This window comes from Periplaneta americana, chromosome 2, assembly GCF_040183065.1.
Source record: "Periplaneta americana isolate PAMFEO1 chromosome 2, P.americana_PAMFEO1_priV1, whole genome shotgun sequence".
Taxonomy (NCBI): domain Eukaryota; kingdom Metazoa; phylum Arthropoda; class Insecta; order Blattodea; family Blattidae; genus Periplaneta; species Periplaneta americana.
In genome coordinates, this window is record NC_091118.1 from 185,226,523 (window position 1) to 185,249,949 (window position 23,427).

The 23,427-nt window shown below is 34.4% G+C and overlaps 1 protein-coding gene across 2 annotated transcripts in view; it reads right to left on the minus strand.

Moving 5' to 3' along the window:
• Window positions 1-1,573: 1,573 nt before the first annotated feature.
• Window positions 1,574-23,427, minus strand: part of Prp39 (pre-mRNA processing factor 39) — an 80,975-nt gene continuing 59,121 nt past the window's right edge. The window contains exons 16-18 of one of the 2 annotated variants that reach the window (XM_069819101.1): window positions 22,903-23,084; window positions 22,491-22,577; window positions 1,574-15,960 (exon numbers count right to left, since the gene is read on the minus strand). In XM_069819101.1, the coding sequence (XP_069675202.1) occupies window positions 15,534-15,960; window positions 22,491-22,577; window positions 22,903-23,084 (696 nt within the window). In that variant the 3' untranslated portion in view covers window positions 1,574-15,533. Of the gene's footprint in view, window positions 15,961-22,490; window positions 22,578-22,902; window positions 23,085-23,427 lie in introns of those variants that run through there. The other variant, XR_011331029.1, reaches the window with a different exon arrangement.

The following is a 23,427-nucleotide window of genomic DNA, read 5'->3' on the forward strand; positions in this document are numbered from 1 at the left end:
ATGAAAAATTCCTAATAAAATTAGCAATATGCTTGGAAACTACAGTACAGAACTGAGCTGTTGTATGTATAGAACTTAAGATACACCTTCTCATTACATCTTAATGCTCAATTCAGACCTTATGATTTGAAAGAAAGAAATAATTTGACCCACACCTTACTTGATACTTGCAGAATTACTCTCCATTCAAATTAAAGACTTTTTCCTACTGGATGTAGATCCAGCTGACCACTATTAGAAATTATTGTAAAAACAATATAACTCGTAAGATTGTAACTAAAAAGTCCTCACACAAGTAACACACGTGAATATCACTTAATCGTGCAAGTTATATCTAGTACACTTTCAACACAGTAGAGTCCGAATTTATGTTGTGCATTTCATTCTAGAATATATGCAAAACTGATTATCTTTTTAACAATAATTTCGTCTTGGCCGATATTACTTGTGCATACAATGCAAATTGTGATGGAGAAAAATTTTACAACAGAATACTTACCATTACCATACCGACATCTGCCATTTTTAAAGCTTAGATTTAAGACTGTGAATAGATCCCAAATATTTATGCAATTACCAGTGGCGTAGCATGAAATTTTGAGCAGGGGAAGCTAACTCAAGTTGTCTTTCATGCAATATGAGAAAACTTATTACAAAAATACAGCCTCAAAATAAATAGTAGTCAATTTCAAGTCAGCAGTCGAAGATTGGTTGGAACATCGTAAATAACACCAATAAGGCATGACCTCAAATGATACGTAGTAAAATATGGTAACAAATAGACACGTATACAGTACGTATAACATTAGCTCACTCCCTGTCATACTTAGAGAAATCACAATATTAGTATCATTACGTAAGTATGCGTCTGTCTTTTGGTTGTGTCCTTCATTGACAGCAAGGGAGTCGGTCATTTGTTTTTTAAATCACACTTTTGTTCGTAATACAATTGTTCTAAAAAAAAGTCAAGTAAATTAGTGTCAGGAACTGTTATTTCGCTCATTATTTATTATATCAGCCACAATGCACACTAACACTTCAACTGAACACAACTGACGAAAAGGGATAACTCGGAAACTACTTATTTTAAATGTTAAAGCTAGCTTCTTGTGAGCCTTGCGACTAGGGTAGTTTAGTTAGAAAGGGATAGAAAATCTGCGGGGTGGATTACACAGAAGAAACCAGTCTGCTTGGAAGCTGGTGTGTGCAGGCTTCTTGTTTACTGCTGCATCACAATATTTAACACGTAAATATAAATTCTATTAAAATTAATAAATAATTTTCTCCATAAACTGCAGGTTTATTATGAAATTATTATTAACTGGGGAAGCTTTTTAGCTTACATTGACGCTACGCTACTGGCAATTACATTTCTATTCCTTTTTCATGTAGAGATCTAAAAAAACGAATGTTTCTTAATAATTATCATATTGCCTGTTACACAGTAAGTCTGATATAACACACCTATTGGGGGGCACACTTCACCTCCACGCTTTAGTTTATCTATAGTGTGACTTGTTTCAATAACAAATATGATAGGATGGGAGTTCAGGGAGAAAAGTCTACAACATAATACACTACTACACGTAATTTTATATCACCAAAACACAATGAGGCTGGAACTTATCAACTACACACTTTTACTGCTATGAAATAAAGAAGTACAATATGCACTGTACATTTATAAAAATGAATTATTAATTTACTATACAGGAAGAACCGTAAGTAATGTAATTAATTTCAGGGGGTTATTCTTTGAGAAATTTCCAACAAAAGAGTTTAATACAATTTTGCTCGTTTTTGCTTCCTTTTCGAGATAAACATTGTTTTATATGAAACATTTTATAGCGTGTTTTGGGAAGCCATTGATTTAATTCCCAATATGCTAAGTCAATTTATGAGAGCAGTGTATTATGATAATAAATTATAGAAAGATTTTAGTTTCGTCTTTAAAATATGAAGAAGTTTGATATGAACAAGTGTAACATCAGGGGCGGCTCGTCCACAAGAGCTGCAGAGCTGCAGCACTCCCTGCTTTGACAGGAAAATAATAATATTTGTTTTAATTTGTAGAAGAATTGTTACAGCTTTTATTGGTAAATTGCTTTATATTTCATCTGGCCGGGAATATGTACTATTATCTTATGCATAATCCTTTTTGCGCGTCGACTGTATTGGAATTGACACTGCATTCAAAGTCGACCTGGGATCTGCAGGGTGGGCAGCTCATAGAGTGTGTCTTGCATGGTCAGGGGGTAGAGAGGTGAAGGGAAGCAGAGGGAAAATGCCGCTGTTTAAAACCCATATTTCGCTGCAGTGGCTTGCAGAGCCAGGCCATAAGGGAAGGTCTTTCCTCCACTCCCACATCGCTATTGCAATACTACGTCAAATGGATTCTCTATTCCTTTGAAACTTAATGACAACATTTTTATTTTCTCTTCACATACTTATTGTTGTAGAATCTTATCGAGTTAATATAACGAAATTAATATTCTCTTTTGCCTTATTATTACGTATATATCCAGCCTCCAGTAGAATTTTAGGATTAGAATCCTCTTGATATAGCACGTAAAATACGAAAGACACTTCTTTTCCCGTTTTAGAACATTGTTGACCATCAGTATATCTGAGTGTTGCTTTGGTGTGACGTCTTAGTACCGTAACTTAACCAGTGCAAATGTGCAAGCATGAATGTGTGTGAATTACAGAATATTAATTTTATTTTTCTCAACTTTCCTTCGCGGAGAAGATTGATGTAATGAAGTGAAATTACAGGATCGTCCGTCACCCGACTTAAATCTTACTCAAGTTCATCCAGCCGAAATAGTGCATATATGTACGGAAGTATAACAATGAAATTTACACTAAGCATTTGTGATTATGTGGATGTGAACAAAAAAAAAATCTGTATTTTGTTTTCCTTGCCTCCTCTTCGCTGGTGATACTGCATAGACTAGGAGTGGTGTGACAGATTTAGGACATTTGCCCCTAAAAATTAAAAAGCACGAATCTTCGCAATCTCACCTGAAAAATGTTGTTTCATTGGCTATGTTAGGAAAAACTAATATTGCTGCGCAACTAAGTGAAATGAACAGAACAAACATTCTCAAACATAATCAAGAAATGAAAAAAATCGTTAAATTATTTAAAAAAATATTGATTGTATGAACTTCCCCTTAGGGGACATGATGAAAAAACGATTCGAAGAACTCTGATGTATTTCGTGAGTAATCTAAACGAGTCTCTCAAAAATTATTTGGAACACGCCACTGTTTAAAGGTAATTCTAAAACAATTCAGGATGAACTGGTAGACTGCATGTTGAGTGTCTGCCGATTTGAAATTCAGACTGAAATCGATGGTATTAGTTTTATTTTAGCGATTATGGCAAATGATGCCACAAACATCTCCCAACTAAGTCAGGAAGTTTTGATTTTTCGATATGTAGTGCATTTATTTTTGTCCTATACTTATTAGTAATGATATCAAGAAGTGAAATTTGTATGTACCAAAATCTACTGCAGCTCCCCCAATCCACAAGTTCACGAGCCGCCACTGTGTAACATTTTAAAATTCCTTTTTAGAACGAAAAGTTAAATTTGTTTGGATGAAATTTCTGTGCATTTGAAAGACAACACTAAAATTATTTCAGTCACTTATCATAATACACTGCTGTCTTAAACTGACTGAGCATATGAGAAATTAAATTGATGGCTTTTCCAAAATACGTTATGAAATGTTTCATATAAACAATTTGTATTGTATTAAACTTTTTTGTTTGAATTGTCTTAAAGAATAATTACATTACTTACGGTTCAACCTGTATATATATTATATCTGTAAGTGCGAACTTAAAATGGAGTTGCATATAATTGTGCCATACTGAATACTTTGTTTGTGTATGTTACACAAGGGAGAAAAAAAAAGCTTACCATGGAAGCAAAATAACTTAGAGTTGATATTCACTCATAACAACAAACATTTCTTTTGGATACATACTTCCCATTGTGTTATCTTCGGTATATCAGTCTGCACTGTATTGGTCTTTTACTGCAGCAACATTTAACGTCACATCTTCTTCAATATCGTGCTACATATTTTCTGTCGTTCTACATACAAACTTAACGCATTTTAGCTTTTCAGGTATGTTCGATAGTAATGTAGTTAGTTTTAGAACCAATGTCTTAGTTAAGACATTTCAATTAATTACAATAAACAACTGCAAGCACAACAAACACGTTAAGATGTTTTTATTGATTACTGATTTTTTAAATCAAAATATTCTTCTATGATCTCGTCAATAAGACATATGCTTTACTTGTCACTAGTCTACAAGAATAAAACACGTGTGTCACAAACATAACATAGACGAGATATCTGCAAAGTATCCAGCCATTTTGAATATCTAAAGAACCAATTGTACAGCCCTAATGTAACTTGACAGCTAGTCCAGAGGGGACTTCACTGCGCACTCTTCTGTGTAGCTACTCGGTAGTGAGATGCCACTGAATGAGTTTATGTATTGTGTGACCATATTTTTTACAATGACTGAATAGATCAACAAATTTTCATTAAATTATGTCTAATTGGACATCTCTCTCCATAAGCTCTAATGGCTTCCGGAAATGATTCCACGAGTGAAGCTCAGATAAAATTGAAAGGTGATAGCAAAAAGCGGACAAGTTCAAAAATTCAAATTTTGAGCATCATACAGTTCTCTTCACTTCATCTCAAGCAGCATCTATTGACGTAAGTTTCTACAAAAACCGGATTTGTGCCATTGAAATGAGTGTTTGGAAATGTAGTATTTCTGCAAAAAGTGGATTTGTCCAATGTCTTTTTAGCAAAAGAACTTATCCAGTTCTAAATAGAAAATATGAAGACGACATTAGTGTTGCGTTCTTTTGTTTCCATATTAGCTGTTATTGTTTGTGTTACTGGTTAAATATTTCGTTTTACAAATGATCATCAAAATGAACCAGACCCAAATATGCAATGACCAAAACGAGGAAGAGGAAAGAAAAGAAGGAAGACAAAATAAGAAATGCCAAAATTAAAGGTGAAGAACATATAAATCGTGTTGGGAAACCAATTCCAAGATGTGTGAAAACAGCTATAATAATAATAATAATAATAATAATAATATTTTTATTGAGCATAGTTTATTGTTATTAGAATAATTATTTTTCGGTACTTGATATACCTGACATGCCATGAATTCAAAGGCTGAAGGATACAAATTTAGAAAGAAAAAAATATAACATAACACATTGTTATTCTTGTTCAGGAAATCACTCTAACATTAAGTCTTTAATTTAATAAGACACTTATAAAGTATTTATTTGTATGTTGATACAGTTGATATCAATGAAACATGATTTCATATACTTTTTCTCAATTAATGTGTGCACATATAAAATTTTCTGCAAAAAGTGGGTATGTCCAAACCCCAAGAAACCATATAAAATAGAGCAGTGAAATTTTTTACCAAAGTTGGTAGATTTATATGAGATACCTGTATAAAATACTTCAGATTATTATATTGTATGAAAAACGTGAGAAACAGTTTTTTCGTTTTCTGAAAAAATTAATATTTTGGACTTGTCTGGTTTTTGCTGTCAACCTTTCAATTGTTAATGAAACTTCAAAGATATTTAGGAATATGTTGAAAGCAATTCACGTTCTGGAAGACTTTCAACAAATGTAACACCTAAGGCGGTGACTGACGTGAACTGAACTTTGTAATCTAATGCTTGCAGCGAGCAAATGTTACATTACAAAGTGATGTCAGCATGAAGAATGCTCACTTTGAATGCTCGATTCAGAAGTGCTCCGATATTTTGTTAATACTTGTAGAGATATAGGAGATAAAAGTTATGCATGCTGCTTTTATTGTTGTGGGATGGCGTTATTTATAAGAAGAAAACAAATACTGATGGCAAAGAAATCTACATAGAGATAAAAATTAAATGATGCATCAAATTTATCGAATATTTAAAAAAATCAAGAAATTCAATGCAAAAATTTCATTCGGATGTCTTCTACAGACTTCGAGTATCTGTAACTGTTTAATTTAATTGGGTCAAGAGTTGCAAAAGAAGACACTACTTTCAGGGGGGGAAAGATTAAAACAGTTACTATGCGTCTTTATGCCTCAGGCAACTCCTTTACCGGTTTACAATAAATTTTAAAATAGCTAGACACCCAATAGTCTTAAGGCTTAAGTTCAGCGTTTCCAACTGAAGTGTATGGGAAGTCTCCAAACAGTAGTTCAAAAATTGCTACTTACTATCAATAGAGAAAGTTTTATTTCTGTCACTGGAAGGTGCTGAAAAGTTGCTAAATCCCTATTTAAGCAAGAGAAAAGTTAAAGATTGTCACCGAAAAAGTTAAACTTCACCAGATTTAGCAACACTGCTTAAGTTTCTTATAATGTTCTGGATTCTGAGTATCCCACAGAAGGGGTTTATTTCTGTAATTTTCTGTAAAAAAAAAAGTGTTTTTTTTTTCTGATCTCACTTCACTGTTGAATTCACATAAACAAAATGTAATGCAAGCTGTACACTGCTCAAAGGTGCTTGCTGATTTGTAATGCAGTGGCGTAGCATGAAATTTTGAGCAGGGGAAGCTAACTCAAGTTGTCTTTCATGCAATATGAGAAAACGTATTACAAAAACACAGTCTTAAAATAAATAGTAGTCAATTTCAAGTCAGCAGTCGAAGATTGGTTGGAACATCGTAAGTAACACCAATAAGGTATGACCCCAAATGATACGTAGTAAAATATGATTTCACGGTTTACACATATCTCTTAACAAATAGACACGTATACAGTACATATAACATTAGCTCACTCCCTGTCATACTTAGAGAAATCACAATATTAGTATCATTACGTAAGTATGCGTCTGTCTTTTGGTTGTGTCCTTCATTGACAGCAAGGGAGTCGGTCATTTGTTTTTTAAATCACACTTTTGTTCATAAGTCAGTCTTGATAATACAATTGTCCTAAAAAATTCAAGTAAATTAGTGTCAGGAACTGTTATTTTGCTCATTATTTATTATATCAGCCACAATGCACACTAACACTTCAACTGAACACAACTGACGAAAAGTGATAACTCGGAAACTACTTATTTTAAATGTTAAAGCTAGCTTCTTGCGACTAGGGTAGTTTAGTTAGAAAGGGATGGAAAATCTGTGGGATGGATTACACAGAAGAAACCAGTCTGCTTGGAAGCTGGTGTGTGCAGGCTTCTTGTTTACTGCTGCATCACAAATCATCCTGAGCTGTCGCATCACAATATTTAATGCGTAAATATAAATTCTATTAAAATTAATAAATAATTTTGTCCATAAACTGCAGGTTTATTATGAAATTATTATTAACTGGGGAAGCTAAGCTTTTTAGCTTACACTGATGCTACGCCACTGTTGTAATGTAACATCAAAGGGATTCGGAAAAAAAATCAGACAGTGAATGTCAAGCAGCTCCACTTGCAACTTGCTACTCTGTCCTGACTAGCAAATGATTACAAAGTTTGGCTCTAGTCAGTCACCACTTAAAACTGTTCAAAGTATGCAGCTAGCAATCAATGAAAATCAGCATTTGACAGTGCAAAGATTGGAAGATCTGGAGATTCAACGGACTATTTATTGTTCAGAGATTTTGACAGAGGCTCTTGAGCCGGTAGTGACCGACAGCTTCTTCATGACAATGATCTGCCCATTCTTCACATCTCATGCAAAACATTGTATCACCCAAATCTGTAAACCCCCATTGAAAGGGATGAGACTGCAGAATGTAGACGAGATTAAGCAGACAGCAATGAGACAACTGAAGGTGATGACTTTGCAGACAGTTTTGAATGGAATGTGTGTGAAGATACAAGGAGAGTACTCTGAAGAGCACTAAGCTGTTATTGTCTTAGTAGGCTACTTTTCTTCAATATTAGATGGCTGGATACTTCCTGTACAGAACTTGTACTTTATTATTGTACATTTTATGCATTTTGCAGCATTTCAATCCTTTTATCTTGTTACGAATATTACTGTATATAGCCTTGATTAATCAGACATATAATTATAAAAATTAGATTTACTAAATAAGAAGATGCACTTTTGTTTTCTGGATGGCATACAAGAGGCAACCTTTATAATCCCAAAAAGTATTTGATTTCAAGCTGTATGACTGAAATAAATATACGTAGGAACTAATTCTGCATAAATTCAGATAAAATAGCTATTCATACCTTATAATTACTTCTGTTATTTTTTTATTTATTAAAACTGACAACTCAGATCTTTGTAGAATATTTCTTTCTATGGAAATTTACCCACACAAATGGAAGATTTGCAATTAGTTTATTCATTAATCCGTATCTGTGTGCTCATCTAGTCAGAGAGAATAATAGGTTATAATAAAATCACAACCAAAAGTAGATAATTCTGTATATAAATAATACTCTTTCAAAATCACTTTTCCCGTATCATTTCATTTTTTTTTTCAATTTATTCTATGCAATAAAAAATCACAAACAAAATTGTCTCGTATGATTTGGAGTAAATTAATACTGTTTTTTTTTTATATTTTAAATAAAGACTTGTTAATATTTTACTAACAATTACATATTTCATGTGTATTATTGCTGGATATTAATATAAATAAAGTTTATGAAGTAGTAACAGCACCTCCTCTGTGACAAACTGGACTACAATAACAAGAACAACAACACTGAAGTACTTTATAGGGAAGCTAGAGAAAGAATGATGCAAATGAACTTTTAATTGCCATTCGACAACAACAGTTTAGCAGAAACTGCTATACACAGAGACATACAGTATGCTCCAAACCACTCTAGTGTTAGGGATGCTGAAACTGTTTTTTTCGTGAAAATTTTATATATATATTTTGCAACATTAAAATACTTTCTCGTTCTACATTTATTAGAAAGTAAAACAGACATGTGAAACATAGAACATTTTAATATTCAGAAGTGTAGTTACGTTGATATTCTTAATGCATAATTGGACTGGACTTTTTCCATTGCTGGTGAAATTATTTCACAATATATAGAGAGTTGTTCTACTTTCGGCTTCAGGTGAACAAGAAAGGGAAGGGTTTCTTACTCATTAGGTCAGTCAAGTGGATTCGGCCATTTATATTTTCCTGGACTTCTGCAGCATTCGTCGCAGAATGTAATGTTATGATTACACTGTATTACTATTATATACATTTTTGTATTAGAAGTTTGGTATTATAATTCTGTAACACATACTTTCCATTCTGCTCTATTTCATTTGTGGTTACAGCTATTCCTCTGCAACAACTCCATTACTTTTCCATTAATCATTTTTCTTGGTATTTAGGAAGGCGAGATATGCACTAGCACTTTTACCTATTGATTCGAGATTGTACTCAGGTGAAAGTTCTAGAATCAATCCTTCATGATGTACACAAAATATAATGTTTATAAAAATATGTTATAAATTACATCAAGCAAATGCTATTCACTGTATTATATGAGACATTCAGTGCAAGAGAGACTTGCAAAATTATGACGACAGTACTGGACTATTCCAAATGTCAAGTTTCATGATCATTTTCTTAGGTTTCTCCACGTTCCTATACATCTGTGTTCATGGTTTTTTCAAGTGAAGCCTGATTCTTAATTTAGCTTCAGATTTAGCCAATATTTGCTGAATACAGCACGTAAATACTTATCTGCATAATCATTTTTCTTAAAGTATATTATCAGCAATACCAAAAATGACTAATACTACAAGTTTTATATGTAGCTAATCAGCAATGTATGCATTGGAGGGGAAAAGGAACTGGCCACTCTACCCCATTATCTCCTGGTCTAGTTGCCTCATGAGTGATGCCTTATTGGTGTTACTTATGAGATTCAAACCTGTCTTCGGACAGTTGACTAAACAACAACTACAAGTTTTGTTGTATGTAAGAATTCTTACATATCACTTTTACATAGCTGATACTTTTAAGAAAACATTATATATGGAAGAAGACTTCTCCATCATGTAGAGCTCTTACACAGGTCATTCGAAAATTAGTGGCCTCATGCTTAGTATTCAGCTTTCCTAGTGGTGATTATTGTTAATATGAGATGGAGTGGTGTCTGATATGTGTTATCTGTAAGTAATACAGTAATAATGTCATTTACATTCTGTATGCAGTGACTGTAGTAATAATAATAATAATGTTATCTGTAATGCTCTAAGAAAATATTAGCAAACGTGCGAGATAAAGCGTTTCATTAAAATATAGGTTGCAAGAGTAAGTTTGCCTTGGGGAAGCACTGCCACATGGTACTGTTGCTAGGTGTGAGAGTTCATTTCGTAGGGAGAGAGAAGGTGTTAACAGAAAAGTGGAGCTGGTAGTCCAGCACCTGTTAATGACAATTTGCATGTGAACACTGTAAAGGCATTATTAGAGGAGAACTGCTGTTGGACGTGTGTAGAAATATCGAAAGAAATTGGAATTACTCCTCCTACAATCATTTATACACTTAAAAAAATTGAATATAAGAAAAATTCGTGCCAAAATCTCTTCAATATTAATCCTATTATGTTTCGTGATGGTGCCCAAGTGGTTAATTTACTTAACAGGTAGAACTGAGAAATTTTCAGAGCATCCTCCGTATTCTCCGCATATGTGTCCCTGAGACTACGATCTTTTCCCTAAGATGAAATAACCACTAAGAGGGTTATATTTGTAGAGTATCAATTAGAAGTTTAGAGCAAAAAGACACTACGGATGGCATCTGTCCCTTCCAGAGGTGTGGCGACTGGTATGTAATATTGGAAATTACTTTTAAGAAATGTATGTATGTATATTTATTTCACCCCCCTTCTGAGGGGCCCAAAGCTTATTGTGTTTCCCACCTTATTATTATTGACTTCCTGTGAGTACGTGATTCACTGCTTGGTTTCATCTTATCAATTCAGCTATTGCATATAGATCTGATGGAGTCTTCCTGTTGATATTCTGCAGCTTCCTCATATCAATGGCATCTGTTCGCAAATCACATACTACGTCCTATATAGACCTGAAGACCACAGCACCATAGATATCGTGATTCACTATGGAGCCGTCTGTCTGAGTTACATATACTGGTAGCTCCCTGGTCTGCTGTAATCCGTTGTGAAAGTCCGTACTCCTCCCTGAGATCGACACAGCTCCCCAGACAGATGCCATCTGTAGGTGAATCACAACACTATGTCTGCTGGATCTTCTGGTCGACCTGAAGCTATTGAATATGATAGATGAAGTTGAAATTAATGAAGGCAAATAAGTCCGAGGTCCAATGCCGAAAGTTACCCAGCAATGACAGGACTATGATCCATTTTTAAGTTACACACCACTTTGGCGGGCCATGCTATGCATGATGTGTATCTGTGGAGAGTTATGTTGTGTACTAGATTGAGTTTATGTGTTAAGTGTTCGTGTAAGTGTAGTGTAGGGAATGGGTGAGGAGGATAATGAAGATGAGGAAGAGAGAAGGGAAAACCCTTTTCTAAAATAAATAATTATTATTTTAGTTATTTTACGACGTTTTATCAACTACTAAGGTTTCTAGCGCTTGAATGAGATGGTGATAATGGCCAGTACAATGAGTCAGCACTGAAAGTTACCCAGCATAAGAAATTATTACAGACATAATTATTTATACTTTTCATTGCATACTTGGGAAAGTCTCCATCAAAACCAAGGTATTGTAAAATTTATGTACTTGAGACACTTGACTGGTACAATTTTTGTTATATACCTATCAGTCCAGGAATGAGTGATTAATGTAAAGTGCAAATATGTTGTTGCCACTCCTTTTCATTGCAATTGTATTCAGTCTATCATTCCTGGAGATAACACTAACAATACAGCTGTGTTCTATCAGCATAAAGAACTCAATTCATTTAACCTCGAGGAAAGTCCAGATCAGTCTGTAATAATTAAAATTCTTAATATTTCCAACAATATAAGCAGACTGCACTCAAGGATATAAAATTCTACTTAAATAAGGGCAGAGATATTTTGCACAATTGCCACCTTTACTTTCAACTTATTTCTTACACGTGAGTAAACCATGAAGAAAGTTCTAATATATTGTATCATTCATATAATTTTTAAATGGTGATGTCTATATACTGAAAAATATTATAAATTATTAAAATACACTCATAGTTATACATTACAACCCCGATAAGACGCTGTCCAAGGGACCGGATGTAAACTGCGTATTAGGCAGGTATACTAATTTTTCACTTATATACAGTATCTATCAGCATTTTTCTTTATTGAAATACATGATTCATGAAAGGTAATACAGTATTACTCCATTATGTAATTACTGTACTGTACGTCAAAGATATTTCCCAATATGTACTGTACTTAATGCTTTCGAAAAAAAAAGTTATTTATAGTTGTTTGCAGTCTTTACCACACTTCAGTTTCCTGCGATTACATCCTCCCGACATTGCAGCAGTAGTGATTGAGTCGCGATTTTTTATTATCGTTCTTAATGTTGATGATGGGATTCCTAATGAATCAGAGAGTTGTTTCTGAGTAAGAGTACTGTTCTCCTCATACTTTCGTAAGATTCCCAATTTTTTTGACACAGAAAGCACCTTTTGTTTAACACTCATTCTACTCACATTCACAGAGACTTCAATACACTAAAGGACAACAGAATGCCCAGCAAAAATTTTCAGAATTTTATTACGGCCAAGTGAGGAATGCTGTTTGAGAGAGAGGATTAGCAAGAGGGTTGGGTATTGTAACTGTATGTACGCTTTCCCACATAGGTAAGGAGTCGAATAAGAGAGCGTAACAAACTAAAGTACGAGTATGAAGTATGAAGGTTTAAATGTGCAGGTAAAGGTCGAATACCAATACTTTTCAGGTTAATGGCACCAGTGAGTTCAATGACCAAGATGTTTCATTGCTGAAAATTACACCGATAATATTCCACAAAATCAGCATATTATGCAGGACTTGAGCGCAACAAACAGGGTATTTTATAAAGGCGTTATATATGAAATGTGCAGGGACTGGACAAAAAAAAACGTATTACACGGGATAGTATAATAAGCGGGTGTGTCTTATCGAGGTTTTACTGTATTATGTAAATTAGTGCAAAATTAATGGCATGCATCTACTTAAAGTGCAGAGTTTACAAACTACATACAGTAAACCTTCGATTCAACAGACAATTTTTTTATTATTGTATTTTTTAATTTTATTACTATTATTTGTGAACACAAGTGGAAGCACAACTTATGCAGTAAGATGAAATGTAGTCCTGTGTGATGCAGTGATGAGATTTCGCGCCATGCAATTTTTCTTAATGATTGGTCACCAACTGAAGCATATCATATGTAGTGAGAAAAAAATGTACATTAGTCCTGTGTGACGTGGTGATCTGTTATGATGATGTTGGCATCAGAAAAATGCACATTTAACATGTAACATTAATATGTTCAAATTATGTTATATTTAAAAAATACTGTTTTAAAAAATTAGCGATTTTATGGACATCCCTTTGCCCCCAATAGAATAGTCCGTTAAATGGAGGGTTTACTGTATATCAATTGATTTATTTTTGGAATTATAAAAATGACCTCCTCCTCCTCTTTGTACAACCCAGAAAAAAAAAATTAATATTCATGTTTCAATGCTCAGTAAATTTGGGAGTCTCTTTTGAAAATGTGTACAATGTAAGCTTTGTACCAATTTTTTAAAGTCACGTATATCAGGACAAGTTATAAATTATTATATAATTTTGGCATAGAACAGACCAAAAGTAAGATATTTCTGGCAAAATGATACGTGAACATTTCTGTTCAATTTTGCACATGATAATGTCCTCAGCTTCTGTACTATAGAGTCTGTCAGATCACACTCTTTATGGCACCAGGACAATTGCCTTTGACAAAGAGTACAAACTTACTTAACGAACAAAATCAATTTGTAAAAAAGTTCCAACAAATTCATTAACTTTTCCTCTTTCTTAGCCCCAGAATGGACAGTAACTTCTGGAAGGATATTTCTATTAGAATTACAGGTTGTACTTCAGTATATTTATGACAACTGAAAGAGAAAACTATACAGAAGTCGTAAATCTTATTCTTTATCATTCCCATTTTAACAGGAGATACTTGGCTGATTGTATCACTTGTACCACCAAAGGACCAAGCATTTTTAGTTCATCCGAAATCTACATATAAACTATTACACAACTTGCATCATACTTTTATATATTTGTGCTTTATTACTTATTTAGATGGTCATTTAAAGACGCTAATTTCTAACATACATTATGCACAGTTCCGTAATATTTAATATATTGTCAACAATGATTTCAAATGATGCTGCGTAAAATAAAGTTATACTGTGAATCATGTGAATGTAGGTTAAACTGAAATTTTTTTTAGCTAAACGTCGATTATATTTGTATAATTTCTCATCTGAATAAACTGTTATAACCTCTAATATTATATCTTTGCAGATCAGTAAAAATCTTTACGTGCCAAACACTGTATCTAATACAAGTTTAAATTGTCAGAGGCCATATTTTGATCCCGTTGTAATATTATTATTATATCTCACTCCATATTCTTTAATTTCTCTCAAAGATACGAAACTTATTCTTCTCCTAGATTTTAACGCATCCAAATTGCCTATATTGAAATTCTCCAATAAAAAGCTGACAAATTGGATAGTCTTCACACAGAAACAATTTTTTTTTTCTATTAAACATATTACATCTTTCCTCATTTCTTACACTCACCCCTTCTAAGTGACGCCTTTTAGGGTTTACACAAACTGCAGAACAGAAATAATTATTTTGCGACTTTGGTTGGACACTGGACAGAAACATTCAAGGAATGACTGAGTTATGAAAAATCAAACCATTTATAAAATATGTAAATGCCTTTTCTTGCACTTCACAAGAATGGTTATAAATTTCAAATCTTGGATTGATGTAATACATACAGCACATCATGCAAACATAAATATTCAAATAAACGTCAAGTAATACAATTGGAGAAAACAAAATTAACTTATGATACAAATTTTGGGTGGTTATCTAAAGAAAATATTTCAACTGCTGTCAACTGTCAGCATTGCAACAAAGATATAAGCTGCACAACATGACAGATTACTATTTACGACTATTCACATCATGACATTAGTGCTCTTGTTTAGAGTGCACAGAACATAAACAGGGCTAACCGCCTTTTAAAACACGCATTTAAAACAATATTATGAAAATTGAATTTAGGTCAACATTTGATTGTTCTCACATTAATATCCTTATATACAGTATAATTTTTTATAACTGCAAAATTCCATTTACCTTACTTTTTTCGTTTCAAGAGGTGTCACTTCTACCTTCATCACAATGGTGTGATATACCCAAACATAAAATGTACGCATGAAAACACTGAATATCAACCATTTTAATGACATATTAAAAACACTCTGATCATACAATGGACAGATACTGGTTAAGTCTAGTAATAGTTGTAGTTTCCCCAGCCTTGGTTGTAGCCCCCATATCCAGTCTGAGAGTAGCCCCAGTTCTGATAGTTGGCATAGTTGGGGTCGCTGGACTGACCATACTGCTGGTTGTATGGTGGTTGGTTGTATGGAGTAGGTGGCTGTTGGGGTCCTGTGGGAGGGTACTGCCCGCCCTGATAGCCTCCTTGTGCAGGGGGTTGCTGTGAATACCCTCCAGTCTGGCCATAATTGGGAGGTGCATACTGCCCTGTTCCAGTGGTAGCTGCCGGTGGCTGTGTCCCACTGGGAGGCTGTGGGGGCTGCTGACTTGTACTGTGTGTGGCTTGAGCAGTGGTGTGGGACTGTGTATGACTCGAATGTAACTGGGTGCTATCCCCCGCTGCTGAAAGGCTCTTAGCCTTCTTTGAAGTTCCATCCAGACTGTAAAAAAAAAACAATCAAGTATAGCAACATAGCGCCCATTACTTCCATTTCATCAGTGGGATGACTATCCCTGAGAACGATCAATGAAATTACGATCTTCAAAAAGTTATCTATATACAAAAATGGACTGTCCGAAAAATTCTTAAGACTGGCTATGATGTCAGAATGAAGGATTCGAAACTAAAACGTTAATGCCCTTAAAATATAGCATCAAATGTTAATTTTGTTCGACCATACTGTAATACGCTCATTACATGTGATGTAACTGTATCTTAATAACATACATTAAAGTACTGCTATTAATTGAGGCATTCAGAAGCAAAGTGATACAAGTGACATTTAGTAACTTTTGAGATAAATGACTTTGAAGTTGAAAAGGAAATTAAAAAATCTGTTACAGGACTATATTGCTGTAAATTTACAGTTGAGTATGTTGGTACCTATATTTTTTAACTTCTAAATATAAATTATCTATTCTCAAACATTTTAGGTAAAATAGGGTCCTAAAGTCACTTGTATTATTTTGCCACGAAAATATTTTTGTGGAGAAGTAATATAAGTACAACAGTTTTCAGTATTTGTATATTATTTAAAACAAGAACAAGAACATTGCTTACAACATTGAAACATTCTTGTCTTAACAGCATTTGAGCTTTCTGATTATCATATTATAACACAAAATGTGTGTGTGTGTGTGTAACCGAAAGAATCCCTCAGTCAATCTTCTTAATCTATCCAGCTGTTTGCTGACAACATAAATTCCACTATAGTCTAATCAGTTTTTGTTTTTCATGAGAAGTGAGAGGTATTTTGAACGGTGTTCATTATAGATGCCTGTTGCTAGTAGCCAGAGTAGTCAATATATACTGCAGAGCTGTGTCTTCTGCAATTGGTATTGATGATTTTAATTTACTTCTTTTGTAATTTATGGATGGACAGTATAGAAGAATGTGTTCCAGATCTTCATCATGATTATTACACCACAGACAAGTAGGATTATCAGAAAGGTGAAATCGGTGTAGGTACAATCGTGTGACAATGTGACCTGTTCTGGCTCTTGTTAAAAATGTCTGAACATGTCTGGGCAATTTTTTGTACATTTTCAGGTCATTTGGTTTCTTTTGAACGGACTGTAAAATATTTACTTTTTCAGAAGCGAACCAATTGTTGATCCATAAGTTTATAAAATGAGACTTTACTGAAGCAAAGGCCATGGATAAAGATATCACTTGAAGAGGGCTTGGTAGCAACAACACAATGTAAACAACGCACTTGTATTAGTTTGCCTCTCAGTCAAAACTCTATATGCATTTTAATACAAGAGTAAGGCCAATATGGAGCAGCACTGACTGGAACTGCACTTATATTACTTTTTCTCTGAACAGAAGTGACGTTAAAGATTTAGAATATACACTTATCTCAATTTTTAAAAAAATGTCACTTGTATCACTTTGCTTCTGAGTGCCTCAATTATGTTACTGCAACTATCAATTTCCAACTAAACATATGCAATATTGATTGATATCGTATGCCCAAAATCCCGCAAGCCTTGAGAGCACCAATCCAAAATGGCAGGCGCGAAAGTAACATTGATCGAAACACTCAAACGTTAACCCAACTTCAAACACTCCACTGGGAACCATTCTCCAGATAAATTTCACAAACTGCACAATCAACATGTATTAAAATAAAATAAATTCTCTTCATGTTAATTTTAATATTCTAATAAACTGAGTTCATTTCCTGTGTTTTAATGTGTGTTGCTTTGAGGTTAAAATCTCCTGCAAAAAATTAATAAATATGCCGTACATGCCTGCCATCTGTTGCACTACTTGGGAACATGCTGAAGACATACTCATGCCATCTGTTGCAATAGTCGAGAATATGCTGAAAATACACACATGTTCACCATTTCATCATCACTAAAGTAACAAAGTATGATATTTGTGAAAACTCAAAACTTAGACATTTAATTATGGTCGAACAAAAACAGTTGTATTTATCTTGCCTATAATGGTAATTAAGATGCTGGTATGAAAATGATGAAACTCGCGTCTTTATTACTACCATTATAGGCTTGTTGTATAATATACTATTAATTTACAGCATTAATGCTGTACGCATTTGTTAAGCTGTTACCATTTCAATACAAACATATATACATATTCTATCAATACAGTGTAAAAAAAAATACTAATGAGTTCTATATTTTGCTTGAAACTGCTATGGTGGTCTAGTGGCTAGAGTGCTGGACTTATAATCCTGTTGACCTGAGTTCGACCCCTGGAAGACCCCTGATTTATAATTTGTGTTAGGTAAGCCTGTGGTCCAGGTAACACTGGGGTTTTCTCCGAAAGCTCCACTTCCCTTGTCGCATCCCAACAAATCTCCGTCATCTCATCTCATTGCTGGTGTAGCGTAGACCTATGGCGCACCCCAGGCAACGAGTCTGTTGGTAAATTGGTCTACACAACTGGCTTCGTGAATGGCAAAGAGTCAAATACCCACCATTAATAAGAGAAGAGCAAAACAGTTCAGAAACTCATGTCATTAAACAGATACCTACTGTGAAACTAGGATCTTCAAATGATAGAAACGCTATAAAAACAACAAAATTAATGTGAGGGATCAGTTTAATATTGTAGGCCTAGCTCAAAGTAACAGATGGAAATAAGAAAATAGCACAGAGCATTGGAGAACTGTCTGTTCCTTAAAAGTCTCATCATATTGTAATCAAACATATCAGAATGACGAAATGTGTTCATTTAAGATAGTGGCATATGATCTCACTAAAGATCGAAAAAGCCAAAATCAATTATCACGAAGCACAACACCTCATTTTCTAAAAATTATGCTGGTTCTCTTCTATGACACTAGAGGGATTATTCTGCAGTGCAAGGTACCCAGAGACAAAATGTCAATTTGAAATACTATGCCACCATCTTCAGAAGAAATCTGAAGAATGCACTGACAAACAGAAGGCCATTTTTTCCTAGGTTTCTGCTTCGAGATAATGCAAGGTCCTGTAAGACTGAACTGGTAATAAAAGCACTCACCAAAATCTGTGCAACACCTTTACAACATCGATTATACAGATCACATCTTTCCCTTTTCCTTACTGGTCATAGCCCTCTGAAGTACAATCTTAAAAAGATGGCCAAGACTGAGTTAGGGACAGCATAAAATGGTGAATGAAATACATCCAAGTTCATAAATAAAACTAATGTACGCAAATCTAGTCTTTCAGGTGAAGCTCCCTGTAAAGCAGATTTGAATAATTTCAAGGGAAAAATTGTTCTGGGGCCGGGTATCGATCCCGGGACCTCTGGTTGAACGTACCAGCGCTCTACCACTGAGCTACCCGGCAACTCCACTCGACACCGTCTCAACTTTTCCCTTTATATCCACACAACTCGCGTGGGCTGACAAAACGCCAGAGACCCACAACGAGTGCACACAATCTCTGTGTGACTTGAAATTGTGGTTTTCTGTTAATGTACACAGTAACGTATATATTATGCAAATCTAGTCTTTCAGGTGAAGCTCCCTGTAAAGCAGATTTGAATAATTTCAAGGGAAAAATTGTTCCGGGGCCGGGTATCGATCCCGGGACCTCTGGTTGAACGTACCAGCGCTCTACCTCTGAGCTACCTGGGAACTCCACCCGACACCGTCTCAACTTTTCCCTTTATATCCACACAACTCGCGTGGGCTGACGAAACGCCAGAGACCCACAACGAGTGTACACAATCTCTGTGTGACTTGAAATTGTGGTTTTCTGTTAACGTACACAGTAACGTATATATTATGCAAATCTAGTCTTTCAGGTGAAGCTCCCTGTAAAGCAGAAGTTGAGACGGTGTCGGGTGGAGTTCCCGGGTAGCTCAGTGGTAGAGCGCTGGTATGTTCAACCAGAGGTCCCGGGATCGATACCTGGCCCCGGAACAATTTTTCCCTTGAAATTATTCAAAACTAATGTAATTCGTAAAAAAGTAGCTGTTTAAATATGTAAATCGTGAAAAAAGTCGTTATTTAGATATGTAAAACAAGGGAAAAAATCAGTATTTAAACATGTAAATTGTGAAGAAAAGTTTGAATCTAAATATGGAAATCACTTTTAAAAAATTAAATAAAACTCATTTCTTCACAGACTTCCCCCATATTAATAAGGCTGGTTCCATACAAAATGGAGAAAAGTGTCATACGAGTAACAAAAACATTAGGCCTATGTTCATTTGCACACTGTGACAGACCGTTTGGCTCCAAATTATGAAAATACATTATTCCTTAATCTTCATTGTGTACTCTTGCTAAAAATTGTGGTACATATCTTTTACACTTTTCATCTTATTGTTTTAGTGTGTAATGAACCTACGCACTGTGCGTACATGACACACAGATTTTCATTTTTCAAAGCTTAGCAGCTCTGCTTTCCACATGATAAAACATGAAAACAAACCAATTTTCGTACTTATTTTGAATGTTTCATTGTCAAAATAAAATTTGTGATTGATGAATGTACGATACAGCTATACTCATAAAAAAAAGGGCATGTGGCAGTCATCAGCAAATACCAGCAAGCTGGAAATGAGGTCAGGCATGAAGAAAGAATGCATGAATCAAAGAGAAACAAGCTGGCAGCAGAGGAACACATGGACGAGACTAATGTAGACATCAGTGTGTGAACAAAGGATAGAAGATAATGACAGAACAGAACCCAGACAGCTAACAGCTTAGATGAGCAGAACCAGAAAACAACCACAATACAGAAACATATGGATTAAGAACACATGTGAATCAGAGGGAAAGAGAAGTCGGGGACCAAGAAATCTAGGGAAGGAGAGAAGAAAAAGTAGAGAAGGCAAGAAGATTCGCCAAGGAAGTGAAGAAAAGAGATCTTGCTCTCGAAAACAAATAGCAGTCTTTTATAATTTACCGGTATGTGAAGAAATAAGGGCTGAAAATCTATAATTTGAGAGTTGGTGTATAAGTGGTAGGAGTGATAAAAGGTGACAAAGGACAACACATAAGAAAATAGTACAAAATTGAAATAATTGCTAGTGACTGGAAGAAAGATGTGAAAGAGAAGTGAAGTGAATAATTGCTGATAAACTTCTATAGTGAGAAAGAAGAATGATTTGCAAATGTGGAAATAATAAGTGAATGTAGTTAAACTTAATGTGGATAATCAAAAGATCATAAAGAAGATTAAAAGGTATGAAGGAAAAGGAATAATGAAGGATTGTTGTAACAAAGCAGTAGAATAGGTAATGAATAAGGATATATAGAAATATGTAGGGTGACGTAGAAACAGAAGTGAGACAATACTGGTATTATTTAGATTAGGAGATTGTAATTAGGAATGGGCTGATTTTGGAACAGTAATGTAGGGATAAATTTAGTATGAAGAGATCTGAGGGGTGTGAGGGGGGGGGGACAATGAACTGGTATGTAATGAAGTGAGGATGGATCGAAGAACAGAAATGTGAAGGGTCCACCTTGACTAAAATGTTAGGTTGTTTTGACAAACATAACATTAATTTGACTCCAAAATCTGCTATGTGCACTTTAACAATTTTCATGGGGGGGGGGCATCATTATCACTTTTAATTCCCTTGATTTTCAATGCTACTTTCGGTATAATTTGACCATTTTTCATGTAATGATAGAAATTATACCGAAAGTAGCTTTCAAAATCAATGAATTAAAAGTGATAATGCTTTTTCTTTCTCCTGAAAAATCTGTTTAAATGCACATATCGGATTTTGGAGGCGCAGCTATGATATATGATCATATTCGTACAAAAAAAAAAAAAAAAAAAAAAAAAAAAAAAAAAAAAAAAAAAAAAAAAAAAATCGCATTTAACGCCCCCCCCCCCCCAAAGTGTGGCAAATTGCAATTGTAAAACGTGTCTACAGAACAAGTCCCAGTCATACCTATAAAAATTTTCACCAAGAGAAATGCTACAAACTCGAAAATGGAGTAATAGTAGACCTGAATATAGAATTTTATCTGGGGCAATATATACTGTATATGCAGCAAATCTGCCAAATTTGACCAAAACTTTACTGTCTCATGTGATCTGTGTCAGAATTTTCTACCTAAAAATCCACTATCCCCAGGTGGGAGTGAACTCAGGGACAAATACAATATCTACTAAAATAAGAATTTTTCAAAAGTGAACTTATGTACTAATTAGTTATTGTTCGTTCACAATACCACTCCCCCCTCTAAAACATTTCATTTGTGAGATTAATTAAAACAAATAATAGATACAAAATAACTGCAGGTAGAATTTTTTACAGCTTTTTATCCCCCAGTAACAGAATCCAAAATTTTCGAACTGTGTATTCTTTTCAACTATCTCATTACTCGTATTTTGTGTGTGGTATACAAGTTACAATAAGTGCAATAAGAATTTACTATTTTCTGCAACTTGTATTGACAAAAAGCATTTAGTGACGCACCATCTCTCTGGAAGTATCTGTCCACCTACAAACATTTCAATGAAAAGAAAGTCAACATACTTTTTGGCATCCAAGTCCGGTGATTTTTTCTTCCTATCCTTTGCCTGTTTTAAGTAGCGTTGGAATTCATCATGTGCTTTCTGAACACTGAAACAGCAATAAAAATAAACTCAGCACTTATATTTCACATCTTAACACGTCTCAGTATGTTGAATGACTCAGAATCTAATCTCTTTTGAATGTTATGCAGCATTTACAACAGTAAATGGACCAGACTCAAAGCAGGCAATTAAATATGCGCTTAGAAGTTGTAAATTTTAAAGAAAAACCAAAATTCTTTTACTAAATATGTGATCTGTATTACATTAAATAAAAAAATCACTAATTATGCCTGTTTCAAATGTTAATAAGCATTACAAAATAACTGAGGTAATAAACACGGACATAAAACAATATTTACTGAAAGGATTACCTGAGAATATCAGATCCGAAATCTTCTAGGAACTCAACTTTCCTCTGAGCAAAGAGGACCTTCTGTTCTGGATCTGTGTCTCTGCTAAGGAACTGATCTATAATGGATATAATGTTGTCTTCATTGAGAGGATTCTGCTGTAAGCCCATATCAATAAGTTGCAGATATAATCGTGGATTTTCCTGCAAGTGCACAACAAACAGTATTGGACATAGTATAAGCATTATAAACAGTATGTGCAATTGCTGAAGACAATTCTGAAGTTGCGTATTACAAATGCCATTATTTACGGATTTGTATGCCATATTGTTCATTTCAGAAAAACTTAAGAAATACCAGGATTTAGCTGTATCTTTATTTGAATTCGAGCTCTCTCCGTTATATTTTCATTTTTCCGAACTCTTTCTCAGTCTTTACATCAGCTATGGGCATGATGAGTGCCATTCAATTATTGTTAGCTCAATAAAGGAGGGAAGAATTGGAGATGCAGCGAGAAGTAAGCAACTCCTCTTGTCTGTGCACTAG